We start from the raw sequence: 17,921 nt of genomic DNA, 5'->3' as shown, positions 1-17,921 counted from the left end.
CACATCTGGTAAGGTTTGTGTCCATTCCCTAAAACTAGTACAGCTGACTTGGCCTGGCAGTGGCCTTCCTCCCGCTGCCTCGGTATCCCCGCTGGGGATGCCTCCCCGCCCCTCCCTCGTTCCCGCCAACCCTGACCTATATTTAGGTGGTAGTCTAGAGTGATAGTCAAACTGGGTACATGGTGCACCCTAGGGCGCATGATGTTTTTCGAAGGATACTTGGAAATAATTGGGTACATGACATGGCTAGTGCATGTAAGAGTGCACAGTGGGCAAAGATGTTTTAGAAACAAAATTGTGTGTCATGTAGCATGTACATGACATGGCCAGTATGTATTAGAGTGCACAGTAGTACTCTAATACATATACATGAAGCAAATTGTGTCATGTAAGAAATTAATTTAAACTTAAATTAAAATATTACAAATTAGCGTATTGTATATTACACTTGGACGCAACTCGCGCCTCACAGGTTTTGAGTTGTAGCATTTTGCTTTATAGTACATCTAGTACTTATAAAACAGTTATGTAGGATGGGGTGATTATTTTTTATTATTAAAACAGAGACGTGCTACTTTAATTTATATTTTTCAGTCTTGAAACTATGTATTTTTTATTTTTTTATTTATTTTTTTTTTGTAATTCATTATCCTATGTGTTAGGATACATGAATATCTCAAAAGCTCCCTTGAAGGTCCATGAGCTTATAAAAGGTTGGGAAGCAGTGGTCTAGAGGATCCGCCTCACTGTCGCGGCGTTCCGCCACTGGTGCCCGTCCTGGCGTCCTTCTCTCCCTTTCTCGAAAGGCCGCTTGGTCGGGTAGTGCTTTGGAGGTGACGGACCAAGGGGTTGTACAGAGTGAGGATCATTTCTTTCATTTATGTTCAAATGATCTGCCGATTAAGACAATTATTTTGTTCAGGTTGTTTACGGCTTACGAACATTGTTGGCTGTTTTAGGCTGCTCGATATTGTTACTCCTAAAGGGAAGGAAGTCCTGGATGAGTGTGTGGGTGTACCTTGGCGTCAGCAAAACAAGGTTAGTGAGTGTCCATGAAAGGAGGAGGAGGAGGGAAAGAGAAAAATAGTATTAGTACTACTACTAATAATAATAATGCAATATGTGGTATAAATTATTGCATATCGCAGAGTCTCGTGGCGTAATGCATCCCACAATTACGTATTTGCTTTTTATACGAAACATGGTTACACTTCTTTCAAGTTCACAGAAAACGGATTTTCACAACAAAAGGAGAACCTCACAGAACCAAGGACTATTTTGAAACACTTCTGTGCCACGCCTCCACTACTTTCAGAAGACTGTAGTTGAAGTTGCAAGGGTCTTCAAGGGTGTTTTTATATTTCTGGTGGCAGATAAACAAGATTCTCTTGTTATGAACAAGAGAAAGACTCTAGAGAACTCGGCTGATCAAGTCTGTGGCCTTTGAACATTGTCGTATTGAGAGAGTGAAGCGTTTCAGAATACAGGCATCAAACACAACGAGGCGTGATCCGAAGCTGTGTTGGTGCTCCGATCAGAAGAGTGAGACAGCCGCGGCGCTCAGATCACACACACAGTCAGTCCTGCCGCCAGTCGCCGCCCAGCCTCGGATGGCGGAGGGGGCACGCTTGTTTCCGATCCGGGATATGTGCTTGTGTTTCACTTGTGACGACTCTCTGACACCTCTGGACGGTTGTGTGTACCTGGCATCCCTGCAACACACACACACACACACACACACGTCCATGTACCATAGCTTATAATTTAACAGCAAAACATGATTACAAACATTTATAAAGACATCCAAAATTATAGAACCACAAACCAACATAACACCATAAGTTAATAAATACAAAATAAGTAACTATCAGATTACACACATACACACACACACACACACACACACACACAGGCAGCAGCAGCAGCAGCAGCAGCAGGATCGGGTGAACGGAGCCATACCTTCTCATCACCAGCAGGTCAAATGAAAGAGTTTTAAGTGCAGGAAAGTGAAAGGACTTCAGATAAAGTGAAGGAATACAAGTGAAGTGTTCGTAAAGTGTAATCTGACAAAGAAAGTGCAGGAAGAAAGAATGAAAGAGGGCAAGGCGGAGCGGTGCAGAAGGGAGGAACCAAGAAAGGATACGAAGCAAGGGTTTAAGGACGAGGGAGAGGAGGAGAAAGATATGGAAGTTAGCGAGAGTGTGGTGACTGTACCCATCGTCATGTATGGAGTACGCTTCTCATATGAGGGGGGAGGGGGGGAGGAGGATTCAACACTCCTGAACAGGCTGGAATCAGAAGTGTTTCGTCCTATCAGCCTTCTCCTCTAACTGACTCTTACTCAGCCTCTCTTCGCCGCAATGTTACATCTCTTCTTGCCTTCTGCCTCTACTAACACGCTGACTGCCCTTATGATCTTGTTAACTGCATGCCTCTCCTCTTCCCGCAGCCTCGCTGCACAAGACTTTCTACTTTCTCCCACCACTATTCTCTTCACTTCCCAAATGCCCAAATGCAGGATTTAACCAGTATTCACAATCTTTTAATCCTTTCACTGTTAAATTCTGGAACTCCCTGCTTGGTTCTGTATTCTGCCCTTCCTACGACCAGAATCCCTTCAAGGGGGAAGAGTCAAAACATTTTTCAAATTTTGGATTATCCGTTCTGTCCTTTTTCTTTAGTACCTAGCACCCCGGTGGTCCCTTTCTTATGAAATTTTTCCAGCCCCTGGCCAGTGCCACTACTACATAAAGAATACATAGATAAATCGCTAAACTTTTAATTTCGGAGAAGAAGAGCCTGAGTTAGCCCTTGACTTAATACACAGCAGAGGAGGAAAGTGCTTGAACTTTGCCGCATATTATACAACTTTTTTTTTTTTTTACTATTCTTTCTTTTTGCTATATTTGAGGAACTAGACCTTGTAAAATATTGTTTTATGTAAAGTCACTTGTCTTGCGTTTTGTATTTCTGTGAGTTTGGCACACTGCTTTGGTTACGATATGATAAATGTGCGTGTTTGACATCAAGACTTTGCCTGTATTTATATTCTTGTTATCTATTTTAAAATCTGTTTTATGTATTTTTATAGGTGTAGTTAATACGATTTGCTTTTTATTTGATTTCATCAAACAAGTAAAAAAAAGTGTTTACAATAAAAAGAGAGAAAAAGGTTAAGAAATAGGTAAAATTAGTGTTGGTAAAACCTCAGCCTGTTGTTGTACGTGTCGTGTTCCAGTTGAGGTTGGCGTGACAAGTGGAAAAGACAAATATGGTGGTGATTTTATAGGTGGACTCTGAAGATACTTTATAGTGTATGAAGTGGCTACACTGTACAAGAGGTAGAGGTGAATGGGTATTACACGCACGGCAAGGAGGACAAGGTGGCAGGTCACCGCTGTCCTGTAAACACTCTGGAGGCACGTTGCCAAATGCACACTGATTTTCTCACACTGAGCTCATCGTGTCGTCTCATTCACGGAAGTCAGTGTCCTTGCCATACTTTGAGTGAGCAGTAAAGTGTTGCCGTATTGTGTGCTGCTGTATCAGCTGCTTCATTGTGCGTCAGCTCCTCATGTTTTCAAAAGTCCTCTTCCTTGCGCACTACTTGAAGAAATTGAGTGCACCACCATGCAGGAAGTCTTCTCCTGGTGTGTGTACCGAGGAAACACCAGTTTGTCTGCTGAGAAAACCTGCACAATTTTATAAAGTAAATATGACATATAAAGAAATGACACGTCAACAATAAGTGGAATTCTCCAAGCAGCGAAACACGAAGCAACCTGCTGCAGCAAATTGCTGACGCCACGACAAGCTTCACTGTTCTGCAAAGTAAACATGAATTTTGAAGACACGACACACCCATGATGATTGGAATTTTGCTAATACTGTAATGGACAGACTGGTTGCATGGGTGGCAGCTTGTTTGAGTGAGGCGGATGTTGGTGGTTTGCGCGGGTGTAAGGACAGATACTTACTCCTGGGACAAAGGAAGTGAGTGACTTGCTGGTCGACTGTCTCTGCTGCTTCATCCTTCACGACGCCACCAGCAAGTGCAAGGCCGCTGTTCTGAAAGACTTTGCTCTGCCATCACGATTGTCTTCAAAGACCACAGAAGTGATTAGTCACTTTCTCTAAACTGTCCCGATTAATAAGGCTGAACTACTATCACTGCAATCACGAACACACGCTTGGAAATGCCACTAATTCCCACGAGAGCCTGTTAAAGGTTGTCCAGATAAGACGCGGAAGCATTTCAGAATCCGCACATAATATACGTACATCACACTGTTCTCACTGGACCCTACTGACGGAAATAATTCACCTGTTTGTTAGAATATTCCAGAAAAACGACGTAACACGGCCTCTCAAACCCATAGTAGCCTGCATTTACACAACAACAAAAAGAAAACAAGTTGTTACGTACGTACTTCCAACTTAATGCAGGACGGAATACTTATAATATATATATATATATATATATATATATATATATATATATATATATATATATATATATATATATATATATATATATAGTATTACCACAGTTGTATCGTTCTTGCATCTGATTGGCTGTTAGGTTCAAATCGAGGCCTCTGATTGGTGCGCGTGGTGGGTGCCGCCAGGGCTCAGCTCCAAGCTGCTGAGCACGCCAAGAAAGGGACCACAGGTGATGGAATCAGAGGTTCTAGACAAGACAGTGCCATGCCTGGCTTTCCTTGTGAAGGTTTTCACGCACCACTGTTTACAACGCGATCCAAAAGCAAGAAGAGGAAGCAGCAAACAATGAACGACCAAGAGACGTTAAGCGAGAAGGCGAAGACGCAGAGGAAGGAAGAGGCCAAACAACCCAGCAAGAAAAGGAGGTTAGAGAGCATGGAAGACTGCGGCAGCCACAGGGCCAACACGGAGATGGAAGGCGTTAAAGAGATGAAGCATCGCACCAACAACAAGGGAGACCATATGAAAGGCTGTGAGAGCAGCAAGAGCAGCACCAAGCTGTATGATGGCAAACAGGTTAAGCAACACAACAAGAAGAAGAGGAAGGCGGGAGACATGGAGGACTATGACACCCGTAAAAAGAGGAAGGTGGATGGCGGTGAAGAGGATATGGAACACGGAGAGCAGGAGAAGAGGAAGGATAGAAAAGATAAGAAAACGAAGGCCACGGAGGGCGAGAAAAAGGCCAAGAAGAGAAAGACGCAGGATATTGAAGACCACGAGAGCCAGCCCAAGAAGAGCAAGACGCAGGGTACAGAAGAGGACGAGAGCCTGCCCAAGAAGAGGAAGACGCGGGATACAGAAGAGGACGAAAGCCAGCCCAAGAAGAGCAAGACGCAGGACAAGAAAGAGCACGAGAGCCAGCCCAGGAAGAGGAAGACGCGGGATGCAGAAGAGGACGAGAGCCAGCCCAAGAAGAGGAAGACGCGGGATACAGAAGAGGACGAGAGCCAGCCCTAGAAGAGCAAGACGCAGGACAAGAAGGAGCACGAGAGCCAGCCCAAGAAGAGGAAGATGCGGGATACAGAAGAGGACGAGAGCCAGCCCAAGAAGAGCAAGACGCGGGACAAGAAGGAACACGAGAGCCAGCCCAAGACGAGCAAGACGCAGGATGCGGAGGAAGACAAGAGCCAGGCCAAAGATTGGGGGGAGATATTCTGGTTCAACGTGTTGAGGGTGGTAGTGGACACCGAGCTGGCCACTGGGACGAAAAGAAATGTAAGCGAGTACTGTCGTATTGATATTGAGGAAGGACAACTGGTGGACGGGGCAGTGCGCGGCCACCCTTGTACTGTTCTCCTGGATACCGGCGCTTCTGTCACTATAATGATGGTGTCACTGGCCGAAAAAATGGGCCTTGTCACGGGCGATGAGGAGAAGGTGACGGTAATCTCTAACACGGCTTATGGAACGTTGCGGCTGGAGGTGATCAAGCTGGACGAGGTGGTGATCACCCTGAAGGGCGGCGTGGAGGTCAGCACGCCCTTACAGGTGTTTCCAAAGGAGATGGAGGGTCACTATTCCGCTGAAATGATAATCATGTCCATGAACCGCCTGGAGGAAGCCGAGATCGTGCAAGAGTTCCATCCCGACGGCAGCGGCAGCCTGTTTCTCCGCCACCCTGAACGTCTGCGGCGGAAACCTGAGCCAGGGTTCGTAGGGAAAGTATACACGTTTGTCGCACGAACACTAGATAGCGAGGAGCCGCTCACAGTACTGGTGGACACTGGCGCCGCAGCATCATTTGTCGTGACAAGGTTCGGCCGGGAAAAGTTGATGCACAGGGCAGGCAGGTGTGCTCCGCCGCCGCAACTAATCTCGCTGGACTTTGGACAGGGCACACGCGCACTGATGATGGACGTGGACACCGTTCAAGTGGATCAGGCATATGACTTCTTGTTTGGAAGAGGGATGCTCTATTATTTATGTGCTGTAATGGACTTCATTGACTATTCTTTGACCTTGAAGGTCGGTACAGTAACGGTCAGGCTTCCCTTCCACTCGTCCCGCTGCGGAGGGAGCGCTGATCTCCTGGAAAAATTTGCCGAAAAATAGATTGAAAAAATAAATAAAAAGCGAAAGAAATAAAAAAAAAATATATATATATATATATATATATATATATATATATATATATATATATATATATATATATATATATATATATATATATATATAAAGAAAATGAAAAAAAAATAGAAAAATTATAAAAAAATAAGTAAATACAGTAAATGCTAACAAGAAAAAAAAAATAAAATGGAAAAATAATAAAAAAAAAAATCCGTAGAGCACATGGCAATAAAGGCAGCAGCGGTTGGTAGTGATGCATGCATGGCTAAGAAGACTGAGGAAAGTAATGAGAAGTTATGAGAAGAGGACCCGATGGGCTGCACTGAAGGCTGGCCAAGAAGCAAGAGTTCAAGACCAAGGTGCCACACACAGTGAACCTAAACACAGAGCGGTTCCAGGACTGGTGGAAGAAGAGTGCGGGGATCTTGAGAGAAGTGGATAGAGAAGTACTGGGAGAAACGTGTGGAAAGTCACGCACAACTAGACAACAATGGTGGTGGAGTGAACACGTCAACAATGCACTGAAAAGGACAAAGGAAATCAAGAAAGAGTGGGAGCAGAGCGGAACGAGGCAGAATAAGTTGGAATACAGAAGAGCAAAGAAGTTAGCAGGGAAAGCAGTGGCGGTGGCTAAGGCTGAGGCATGTCGTGATTTACTGGAAAAGCTGCAAACACCAGGAGGAGAGAAGAGAACATGCAGGATACCAAGGAGTAGGAACAAGCCAATAAAGGATGTAAATCATGCGAAGCAGATGAAGGATGCTACTGGTGTGGTGCTAACTGATATGAAGAAGGTACAGGCGACATGACTGACAGGAACAAGGTACAGGAGAAGACTGGGATGTTTGTGTGAAAAGCGTGACTTGTGACAGAGGATAGAAAATGAAAAAGTATATTTGATAATACAATTATGTACATAATTGTAAAAACCGTAACTTGCTCAGGAGGATGAAAGAAAGGAAAGAAAAACATTGAAGAAAAATATGCATATATCATGTGTGAAAGAAAAAAAAATCTCGATCATGAAAGAAGAATAAAGAAAAGAAAAAAATAATAAGATAACACAAGTAAAAAGAATGAAAAACGTAACTTAGTGTAAAAAAAAAGAAAAAAAATAAAGAAAAAGTAAAATACGTGCTGTAATAATATTATCGATGTTTGTGTGGAAAGCGTAACTTGATCAAGAGGATAAAACAAACAAAAAAAAAAAAAGGAAAAAAAGGAGAAGGTTATTATGTATGAAAAACAAAACCTGAAAATTACAAAAAAGAAAAGGTAAAAAAAAAAATAGATATGCAGTAAAATTAAGGATGCCTGTGTGAAAAAGAAAGACAGCGTGAAGAAGAGGATGAATTGTGTGTTTTCCTGCAAATTATGTATGAAAAACAAAACCTGAAAATTACAAAAAAGAAAAGGTAAAAAAAAAAAAAAGATATGCAGTAAAATTAAGGATGCCTGTGTGAAAAAGAAAGACAGCGTGAAGAAGAGGATGAATTGTGTGTTTTCCTGCAAGAATCTGAGCCTTGCTTGTCACGCAGGAAGAACATTTTCTCTGTGAAATAAATGAAAAAAAAAAACAGGAAAAAAAGAAAATAATGTATCAAAATTTTACATATGTATGTGAAAAACGTTCCCCAAAAAGAATTAAAACAGGAAAAGAAAAATCAACAAAATATAAACCAAAATAATGGATGCATTTGTGAAAAAAATTAAATAAAGGAAATAAATACGCAATGTGGATGTTTGTGTGAACAGCGGGATTTGTCCCAGAGAGAAAAACAAGGAAAAGAAAATGTGAAAAATGTGAAAAATATATCTTTTAAGAGAATGAAAAAATAAAAACGTGAAAATGTGAATAAAAGTAAAAAATAAAGAAGAAAAACAAGATATTGTAATACAATTATGTATATGTGTGAAAACCGTAACGTAAAAAAATAAAACAGAAAAAAGGAAATAAAAAAAATAGTAAAATGATGTATATCAATGGGAAAAACGTAACTTGAAAAGGACAAAAAAGAAAAAAAAGAAAAAAATGTAGTAAAATTATTGAAGCATGTGTGAAAAAGTTAATTTGATGAAGAGGATAAATTAACTTTTTTTCCTACATAAACTTGAGCCTTGCTTTTCATGCGGCAAGAAAAACAAATGTAAAACAATGGACGTCTTTGTAAAAAAAATGCAAAGAAAAAGAAAAAAATGTAACAATTATGGATGGATTCATCCAAGAGAATGAAATTACACGAAGGAAAACGAAAATACGAAGAAATGTCAAAAAGATATGTGAAGAAAATCATTAAATAAAAAAAACGCTAAAAAGAAAAAAAAAAAGAAAAGAAAAAAGAAGAAGAATATTCTATAATAAAATTATGTATATAAGTGTGAAAACCGTAGCTTGTTCAAGAGGATGAAATAAAGAAAAGAAAAAAAGAGAATATATGTTCCTGAATATATGTATATAGTGTGTGTAAAAAAAAGAAACTTGAAGAATAAAAAAGATGAAATAAAAAAAAATGAAAAAATACAAGAAAAGTTATTTAAAGAGAATAAGGAAAAAAAAAGATAAAAAAAAAAGAAACAGGTGCTAAGATTATGGATGGATGCGTGAAAAACTTACTTGATGAAGAAGATAAATTGTCTTTTTTTTTTTTTTTATCCTGCATGAGTCTGAGCCTTGCCTTTCATGCAGGACCAACATTATTGCGGTGGAAAAATCCGAAATAAAGGAAAAAAAAATTGTAGTAAATCTTTTATATAGATTTACTATATATATATATATATATATATATATATATATATAAAGAGGATTAAAAAGAAAAGAAAACGAAAAAAGAAGAAAATAAGCAGTAAAATAACGGATTGATATGTGAAAAAATATAAAGAAAAAAGAAAAATCATGTACCCTAATTAGGGATGTTTGTGAGAAAAGGGTTACTTGTGTGAGACGATGAAATAAAACAAAGAAACAGGAAAACAAAGAAAAAGGGGAAACATATGACTTACTGATGAGAATAAAAAACAAACTGAAACGTGAAAAAAAATAAAAATAAAAGAGCAGAATCTTGCAATACAGTTACGTATGTATATAAGTGTGAAAGTCGTAAGTTGTCCAGGAGGATGACATGAAGAAAAGATAAAAATAATGTTGTAGAAAAATATGTATATAGTATGTGTGAGTTAAACATGATGAAAAAGAATAAAGGAAAAAAGAATAAAATAAAAGGAAAAAAATAAAAACACGTAACTTGAAAAATAAAGACGAAAAGATATATTTGTAAACAAGACGTAACACGTTCAAGAGGATGTAAAAGAAAATACAAAAAAAAAAGGAAAATGCGCACTGCAATTATGGATGTTTGCGTGAAAAGCGGAACTTGTTGAAGAGGATGAAATATAACAAAGAAGAAAGAAAAAATGCAGTAAAATTACGTATATATGTCTGAGAAATGTAAATTGAAAAGGATAAAAAAATAACAAAAAAAAAAAAAAAAAAGAAAAAAGGAAAGACATTATGGACGTATGTGTGAAAAACTTAACATGATGAAGAGGATAAAAGTATTTTAACAAAACAAATTAGTGTCTTGTTTTTCATGCACTAACAACATTATTTCTTTGGAAAAAAAAACATGCAAAGAAATTAAAAGGGAAAAAAAAAGAAAAGTGTAGTAAAATAATGAATGCATATGTGAAAATGACAATTTCTCGAAGAGAACAAAAAAAAAATAAATAAAAAAGCATGAAAAAATAAATATATAGTAAAAATAAAATATTTATATAAGAGAGAAAAATACAATTTGTTCAAGAGAATGAAATGAAGAAAAAAGAAAGAAAAAATCAACTTCAACAAAAATTATTTAGGAAGTATGTGCAAAAAAAAAAATAAATAAAAAATGAAATAAATAAATAAATAAACAAAAATAAATAAAGAAAAGGAAAGAAAAATAAAAAACTAATGAAAGTAAAAATGAAATAAATATACTGTAATAAAATTAAGTATATATATATATATATATATATATATATATATATATATATATATATATATATATATATATATATATATATATATATATATATATATATATATATTATATATTATTATATATTATATTATTAATATTATATATAATATATTATATATAATATATAATAATAATAATATTATTATCATATATATATATATATATATATATATATATATATATATATATATATATATATATATATATATATATATATATATATATATATATATATATATATATATATATATATGATAATAATATTATTATTATTATAACCATTAATACTTCTACTACCACTACTACTACTACTATGTTTACAACCACCCTCGCTAGAGGCGAGTAGGTAGAAGAAAATAAGCAGTAAAATAACGGATTCATATGTGAAAAAAATATAAAGAAAAAAGAAAAATCATCTACCCTACCTCTAGCGAGGGTGGTTGTAAACATGGTAGTAGTAGTGGTAGTGGTAGTAGCAGTAGTAGTGGTAGTAGAAGTATTAATGGGTAGTAGAAGTATTTAATCATGGGTATAATAAAAATAATATAATTATTTGATAATATAGTGTCCCTTGCAGCTCTCACCTCCCGTGGAGGGGCACAGGGAGGTGTTGCTCTCTCACCTCCCGTGGGCAGCTCCGTCACCTATTGTGTGTTTGTTAGGCACACGTGGTGACGAAGCTCCATCACCACGTGGTGTTGTGTGCTTGTTAGGCACACGTGGCGATGGAGAGGATGCCCTTGAAGTTTCTTGGAGAGGATGCCCTTGAAGTTTCTTGTGAGTTCTGAGTGGGGTTTGAACCCCGGCGTCCCTCACTCAAAACTCCAAAGTCCATCACTCTACCCACTGGGCCACGAGGGCCCATAATAGTAGGTGTAAAGTTGGGGTATTTCCCCGTATTATTTTCACGTCACTAAATATCACTGTAGCTTAATGATACTTTTTGTGTAGATGCGTACTGTCGTGAAACATGTTCATGAAGAGTTACAACCAGATTTATGAAAAAGAAAAAAATAGAAAAATAAAAATATGTAAAATAGAAGATGGTCTTGCTAATTGCAACATAACTCTTCAACCTTTTAATTCAGTCAGTGTTTGAAGTAGTTCGTCATGCAGGGGAGCATTTTTTCTAGGTCTGTCAATAACTACTTTTTTAACAAGTCGTCGTAAAATTAATAATTATGAGAATAATTATTAGAAAACATTTTTATTCGTATGAAAAATATTTTCTTAAATGTTTTCTTTTATTTTGATAAAAAAGAAAAAAAGGGTCAGTGTCGATCATAGAGCATTTATCTATAAACAACAACAAAAAGTATGAAAAGCTGTTGATGAATGTGAAGGACGTGTGAGCAAGAGTGCAAATGACTGCATCTCCAGAAAACGGCGCCTGCCCCTCGCTCTGCTGGCTGCTTGCCTCGCACTTTTCTCTTGGCGAGTGTTTCATCGTGCCATCCAGTACATGCAGGCGTCTCAAAGTGTTTGCTGAGACAGGTGTGCCAGTGTCGCTGTAGACATTGCTCTCTGTGTGCCCAGGCCTGAGATGTGACGCTGCCTGTGCCGCGGCAAAGTCCACCCTTGCTTTCATGTCTCTCTTGTGTTGCGCAAGAGAACCAAATGTTGTGGTGCACGGACTCCTTGTCTTTTGGCTTTTGTTACCTGGACATCACAGTACATACATGTGTACTTAGTGAAGTATAAACATTCTCTCTCTCTCTCTCTCTCTCTCTCTCTCTCTCTCTCTCTCTCTCTCTCTCTCTCTCTCTCTCTCTCTCTCTCTCTCTCTCTCTCTCGTTATTAATTAATACCTTGTTTGTTCGTGATATGTAAAGTCCTCTGAGCGTTTTGTTTCTTTTTTATTTCCAGACAGGGGTTAGGTGACATAAGATTGAAGTAGAGAGAGAGAGAGAGAGAGAGAAAATATTAACAAAAATAACAAACAATTTCCCTACATTCCCGCGTCTCCTCGGTGCATTTTCGGTGGAATTTAAAAGCAGCACGACCACGCCGCCGGTTGTGTTGCTGTGATGCTGGTGCTGCTGCTGCTGCTGATGATGATGATGAGGAGGAGGAGGAGAAGAAGGAATAAGAGGAGATGTCGTCTTCTTCTTCTTCTTCTTCTTCTTCTTCTTCTTCTTCTTCTTCTTCTTCTTCTTCTTCTTCTTCTTCTTCTTCTTCTTCTTCTTCTTCTTCTTCTTCTTCTTCTTCTTCTTCTTCTTCTTCTTCTTCTTCTTCTTCTTCTTCTTCTTCTTCTTCTTCTTCTTCTTCTTCTTCTTCTTCTTCTTCTTCTTCTTCTTCTTCTTCTTCTTCTTCTTCTTCTTCTTCTTCTTCTTCTTCTTCCTTCACCTAATTTAATCTAACCAAACTACTACTGCTACTACTACTACAATTTTTCTCCTCCTCCTGCTCTTTTGTCTTACCTAACATAACCAAACTACTACTACTACTACTACTACCTACAACTACTACTACTACAGCTCTGGATAGTATATATATGTCTGGTGCATGCTGAGGACAAGGCACACCTCCCAAGACTATCCGGTGTGGCGTTAGTCAAGCCATGGCAAATAGTCTGGAGCCCTTGCCTTTGTACTATTCCTGATAGTCTTTGCTGTGGCTGCTGCTGCTGCTGCTGCCTACATGTGGGTCAAAGGTTAGTAGTACACTATCCCAGGCTGTTCTGCTGGGATAGTATGCCATCTTGCACTATTTTGGTAGAAGTTGACCATTTTTAACTGTCTTGGCAGGATAGTACATGATTTTGGACTATTTTGCTATGATGGGATGTTTTTTGTGGTGTTTTGTTCAAAATAGTACACCATTTTGTGAAGTCATCCCCCTCCTAAAAAAAATTTCATACTAAAAAAACACCAAAAACACAATTTTAGCCATCACCCATAAAATAGTTTACTATCTGACTATCCAGAGGCACAGCAGACTCAGGTAGTCAAGGATTTCACAGAGGAGGCCTTGAAACATAAACCCCCAAAAAACACAATTTTGAACTATTTTGACTATTAGCCCCAAAATAGAACACCATCTGACTATCCATAAAGTGAGGGACTAAATTATACATCACAAAAAATATAGTCATATTTGAAGAGCAAAAAAACATTGATAGTAACATTTTCAACACAAAACCACAAAGGAAACCCATAGTTTTAACTATTGACCAAAGCAGTGTACTATCTGACTATCCCCAGTCACAGCAGAGCCCCAGAGGAGCTAGCACAGACCAGTGTTGTTGTTGTTGTTGTTGTTGATCCTGCTATGGGTGGTGCTGATGGAGCCCCATGTGGAGCTGTCCCTGGCTGTCACCATCACCACCTCCCTGCCACACTCTCTCTCTCTCTCTCTCAAAAGCCACAAGTTCCTTTAGTGCTCTGAACATTTTTTGTTTTTGTAAAGGCATTTTAAAGGTTGGAGCAAAGCCTTGAATGATGAGCACCTTTGTTGACCTGAGTGAGACCTCTGCTACAGCCCCACATGACAGGTTAGTGCAAGAGTTGTGTTGTGGTGTAATTAGAGGCAGTGTCCAGGGCTGTTGACCTGAGTGAGGCCTCTGCTTCAGCCCCACATGACAGCTTAGTGCAAGAGTTGTGTTGTGGTGTAATTAGAGGCAGTGTCCAGGGCTGTTGACCTGAGTGAGGCCTCTGCTTCAGCTCCACGTGACAGGTTAGTGCAAGGGTTGTGTTGTGGTGGAATTAGAGGCAGTGTCCAGGGCTGTTGCTGGTGGTGTTCCTCAAGGAAATGTTTGGGATTGATGTATTTGCACATTTTCATTCAAACAGTTCTTTTTGGTGGTGACACAACTTGAGATGTCATTGGTGGCATGTAAAATTCTCTGTCACACCATCTGGAAAATGGTGAAATTTAGCTATTTGGAGAAAAAAAAATATTCTAAAAGCCACAAAAGCAAAGTTTGACAGGAATAATGGACATTTTGTATTGTTTTGCAATGAAGAGTTGAAAATAATACTTGCTTGTCAGACACATTGTGTTTTTAGAGTATTATCATCATCCACACACTGACTCTCAAACTGTCCACTGCCGTCATTTTGTTCATCTTTCCGCTTCACATTTTACATTTGCCCGTAGTGCTTTTCTTCCTCTTCCCAAACCCCAGCACTCTGTATTTTATGTAGTCATTCTGAGTGTTAGCACAACCCAGCCTCTGTTTGTGTCTTGTGTGTTTTTTTTTGTGTTTTTAAGTGTGTATAGGCCTTCTGAGTGTTGGCCTCACCTCACTCAACCAAACCTGACCTGTCATCACTGTTGCAGAAGAGACAACTAGTGGGCCGTGTGTGGTGAACCCGTTTTGTCTGTCAGAGCCACCCCTACAGCCACACACCACCACCACCACCACAACTAGCAGGAGAGGGCATCCACCACCTCCTCCTCCAGCAGCTGGCCAGGGCACAGGACCAGGCTGAGCAAGGTGTGGTGGCAGTGGTGTTAGTAGAATAGATAGTAGTGGTAATAGTAATGCTCAATATAGTAGTAAAAATGATAGTAGAGGTCCTGGATTATATATTTTTAGTAGTAGTAGTTCCAGCATTTGTTGAAATATACTGGTAATTGTACTACTACTACTACTACTACTGTACTTCTAGCCAGCCCTTTATGTTTGTATACAGTTGAAGGGGAAAACAAACACCAGTAACTGTGGACTGCTTTTGTTCATCACACACACAAAACAACAACAATAACAACAACACAATGAACACATCATTTAATAACAAACAGATAACAACAACAACATCAACAAATTCTGCCACCATTCCCTGCAAACAGTGAAGGAAAACAAAAGGAAAAAGAAGGAAAACAAAGATGACAACAACGGTGCTCTTCTTTCCCCAGCAGGTGGTGATGCAGAGGGTGGCCAGCTTGCCCGCCCCCTCCTGTTGGCCAGCCACAGCACAGCACACAGCTGCAGTCTGTTGCGGCCAGGCTACTGAGGCACAAGTCTATGCACGCGTCCGGGACATGAAGGTGACGAGAACATGTCCTGCAGGAGAGAGCCGCATTGTGGCAGGACCCCACAGTCTGTTTCTGTGCTGGGAGGAGGAGGGGAACAGCAGCAGCAGCAGAAGCAGAAGCAGCAGCAGCAGCAGCAGCAGCAGCAGTAGTAGTAGTAGTAGTAGTAGTAGTAGTAGTAGTAGTAGTAGTAGTAGTAGTAGTAGTAGTAGTAGTAGTAGTAGTAGTAGTAGTAGTAGCAGCAGCAGCAGCAGCATTGAGCAGTGGTGGTGGTGGTGGTGTCAGTGGTGCAGCTGTCCACTCCTCCACAGCTGCTGCCTTGCCTCAACATGCTGTGTCTTCCCTCACCTGCAATGAACAGCACTGAACAACACCTCTCCTATGATGAATAACACTGAGTATCACCTCTTCCCTGCATCAACAACACTGAACAACACCTCTCCTGTGATGAACAACATTGAGTAACATCTCACCCCTGCATCAACAACACTCAACACCTGCTTCACTTCACACTCATTCATGCTAGCCTTACCCCCCCCCCCTCTCTCTCTCTCTCTCTCTCTCTCTCTCTCTCTCTCTCTCTCTCTCTCTCTCTCTCTCTCTCTCTTTCTCTTCTCTTCTCTTCTCAGCCCACAGCTCCACAGTATGTTCTCCACAGTGACTCCCCACAGCCCCTCACCAATAAGTGTCACACACACACACACACACACACACACACACACACACACACACACACACACACACACACACACACACACACACACACACACACACATTACATACACAAATGCTGCATCTTGTAGAGTGCCTAGAATAAAAAATGGACACAAAATGGACAGGCTTCGTTTTGTTGTATCCTGCGTGAATGAAGCGAGGCTCAACAAGTAAATAGTGAAGGGTGTATTAGATGCACAACTCAAATATATGGAAGCTTGTACACAAAGTACAGGACACGGGTTGATGATGAGTACAGTGAGTCAAGTATTGAGTCAAAATGCTCCACTTTGAACTGACCTATATAACAAGGAGTAAGCTTGTAAAGGGGAAGACATTTGCCAACACAATAAACACACAGGGAAAAATTAATCTCAATAAAAGACTAAACAATTATATATATGCAAACATTAAATAAAGAACAAATGAAGACTAAGCAAAGCAAATTAATGTGAATGCTAATAAACAGACCAACATAGTATATTTAAACACTATCATCAAAGATACTGAAGCTTAAACACTGACACAATGCTCCTGCTGCTGCTGCTGCTGCTGTGGTGTGCTGTTCTGCAGAACCCTGGTCAGCCCCTGTGCCACCAGCTTCACAGCACCACCCTCTGCCAAAAACTAAATCAATAAATAAATGTTGCATTATCTGATGTCAAATAATAATTGTGGGCTTGTACAGAGATGTGTCAACAACACATCTCTGCACCGGCAGCGCAGGGCTATCTGCCACACTTGCTTCACAACTCCAGCCGCCTCACTGCTGAGCAAAGATGCGACAGCAATTCAAGTCTTCTCATTAAGTAAGTGACACTAAGTATTTCAAATATTTTCACATTTTCACTGGGATCTCTAACACAAATCTACTATTATTATTTGAATGTGAGAAGAGTGGTCTTGTCAAACATGGATACATGAGGTACAGTTTGAACCCAGTGAACATGCTGACTACCAAGTACAACAAGACCAACACTTGTCTCACCACTCACTGCCAACAGACACACCATTCCCTATCAAGTGGTGCACGGGAGTCACCGGCCTGTGGTGTGGTGTGCTGCAAAGCCACGTTGTGCATCTTCAGATGGCATGGCAGGTGGTGTCTTGGGAGAGACTTGAGGAATGCTGGTCTGGGGGCCTCTGGGGGCATCGCTCTTGGGCAAAAGTTGGCCTTCTGAGATGTACAGAGAGACAGGTCTCAGCAAGAGGTCACAGCAATAGTTGAATGCTGCAACTGCTGCACAGCACAAGCCAGCAGCAAGTCACTGGCCTGGCACTCTACCAACATCCCTGCTGTCACTCAATAAATCACCAACATTCTACTATTTACTCCACTCCACCCACTCTTCCACACCTACAGGAGAGCGCACGCGTGTGCGCACACACACACACACACACACACACACACACACACACACACACACACACACACTCTAATATTGGCCACTAGTGTACAAGTAGGGTCCCTGGTTGCCTGGGCTGTGTCTGTCTATTGTAATGTACCAGGTCTAAATAGGCTATCATATTTGAAGATCCTGGAGGGAAGCTGTGGAAAGATATGGAGGAAAGAAAAGACACTTATGGAGGGGAAAATGGTTGGCTGTGATGTCATACCATCTAACAAAATCACTCTTT

The 17,921-nt window shown here is 40.0% G+C and overlaps 1 protein-coding gene and 1 long non-coding RNA gene across 16 annotated transcripts in view; one reads left to right on the top strand and one right to left on the bottom strand.

Annotated features, from left to right (window-relative positions):
• The first annotated feature begins 638 nt into the window (after nt 1-638).
• LOC135097687 (uncharacterized) lies at nt 639-16,344 on the top strand. 3 transcript variants are annotated; one of them, XR_010265974.1, is made up of 4 exons: nt 639-1,695; nt 14,001-14,085; nt 14,874-15,030; nt 15,453-16,344. It is a non-coding gene; the product is annotated as an uncharacterized LOC135097687 (long non-coding RNA). The 3 variants fall into 3 exon arrangements; XR_010265973.1 differs by lacking the exon at nt 639-1,695 and having other exon boundaries at nt 12,837-14,085; XR_010265972.1 differs by lacking the exons at nt 639-1,695; nt 14,001-14,085 and having other exon boundaries at nt 14,092-15,030.
• Nucleotides 15,253-17,921, bottom strand: part of LOC135097684 (uncharacterized) — a 69,982-nt gene continuing 67,313 nt past the window's right edge. For 8 of the 13 annotated variants that reach the window (XM_063999639.1, XM_063999643.1, XM_063999641.1 and 5 more), the window contains 3 exons: nt 17,279-17,460; nt 16,809-16,900; nt 15,253-15,917 (listed from right to left, as the gene is read on the bottom strand). In XM_063999639.1, coding sequence (XP_063855709.1) covers nt 15,544-15,917; nt 16,809-16,900; nt 17,279-17,460 — 648 coding nt within the window. In that variant the 3' untranslated portion in view covers nt 15,253-15,543. Of the gene's footprint in view, nt 15,918-16,808; nt 16,911-17,271; nt 17,461-17,921 lie in introns of all 13 variants that reach the window. The other 5 variants (XR_010265970.1, XM_063999646.1, XM_063999645.1 and 2 more) reach the window with 4 other exon arrangements.

The sequence above is a fragment of the Scylla paramamosain genome, unplaced genomic scaffold (assembly GCF_035594125.1).
Source record: "Scylla paramamosain isolate STU-SP2022 unplaced genomic scaffold, ASM3559412v1 Contig28, whole genome shotgun sequence".
Taxonomy (NCBI): Eukaryota; Metazoa; Arthropoda; class Malacostraca; order Decapoda; family Portunidae; genus Scylla; species Scylla paramamosain.
This window is presented reverse-complemented; position numbering and strand designations above follow the sequence as displayed.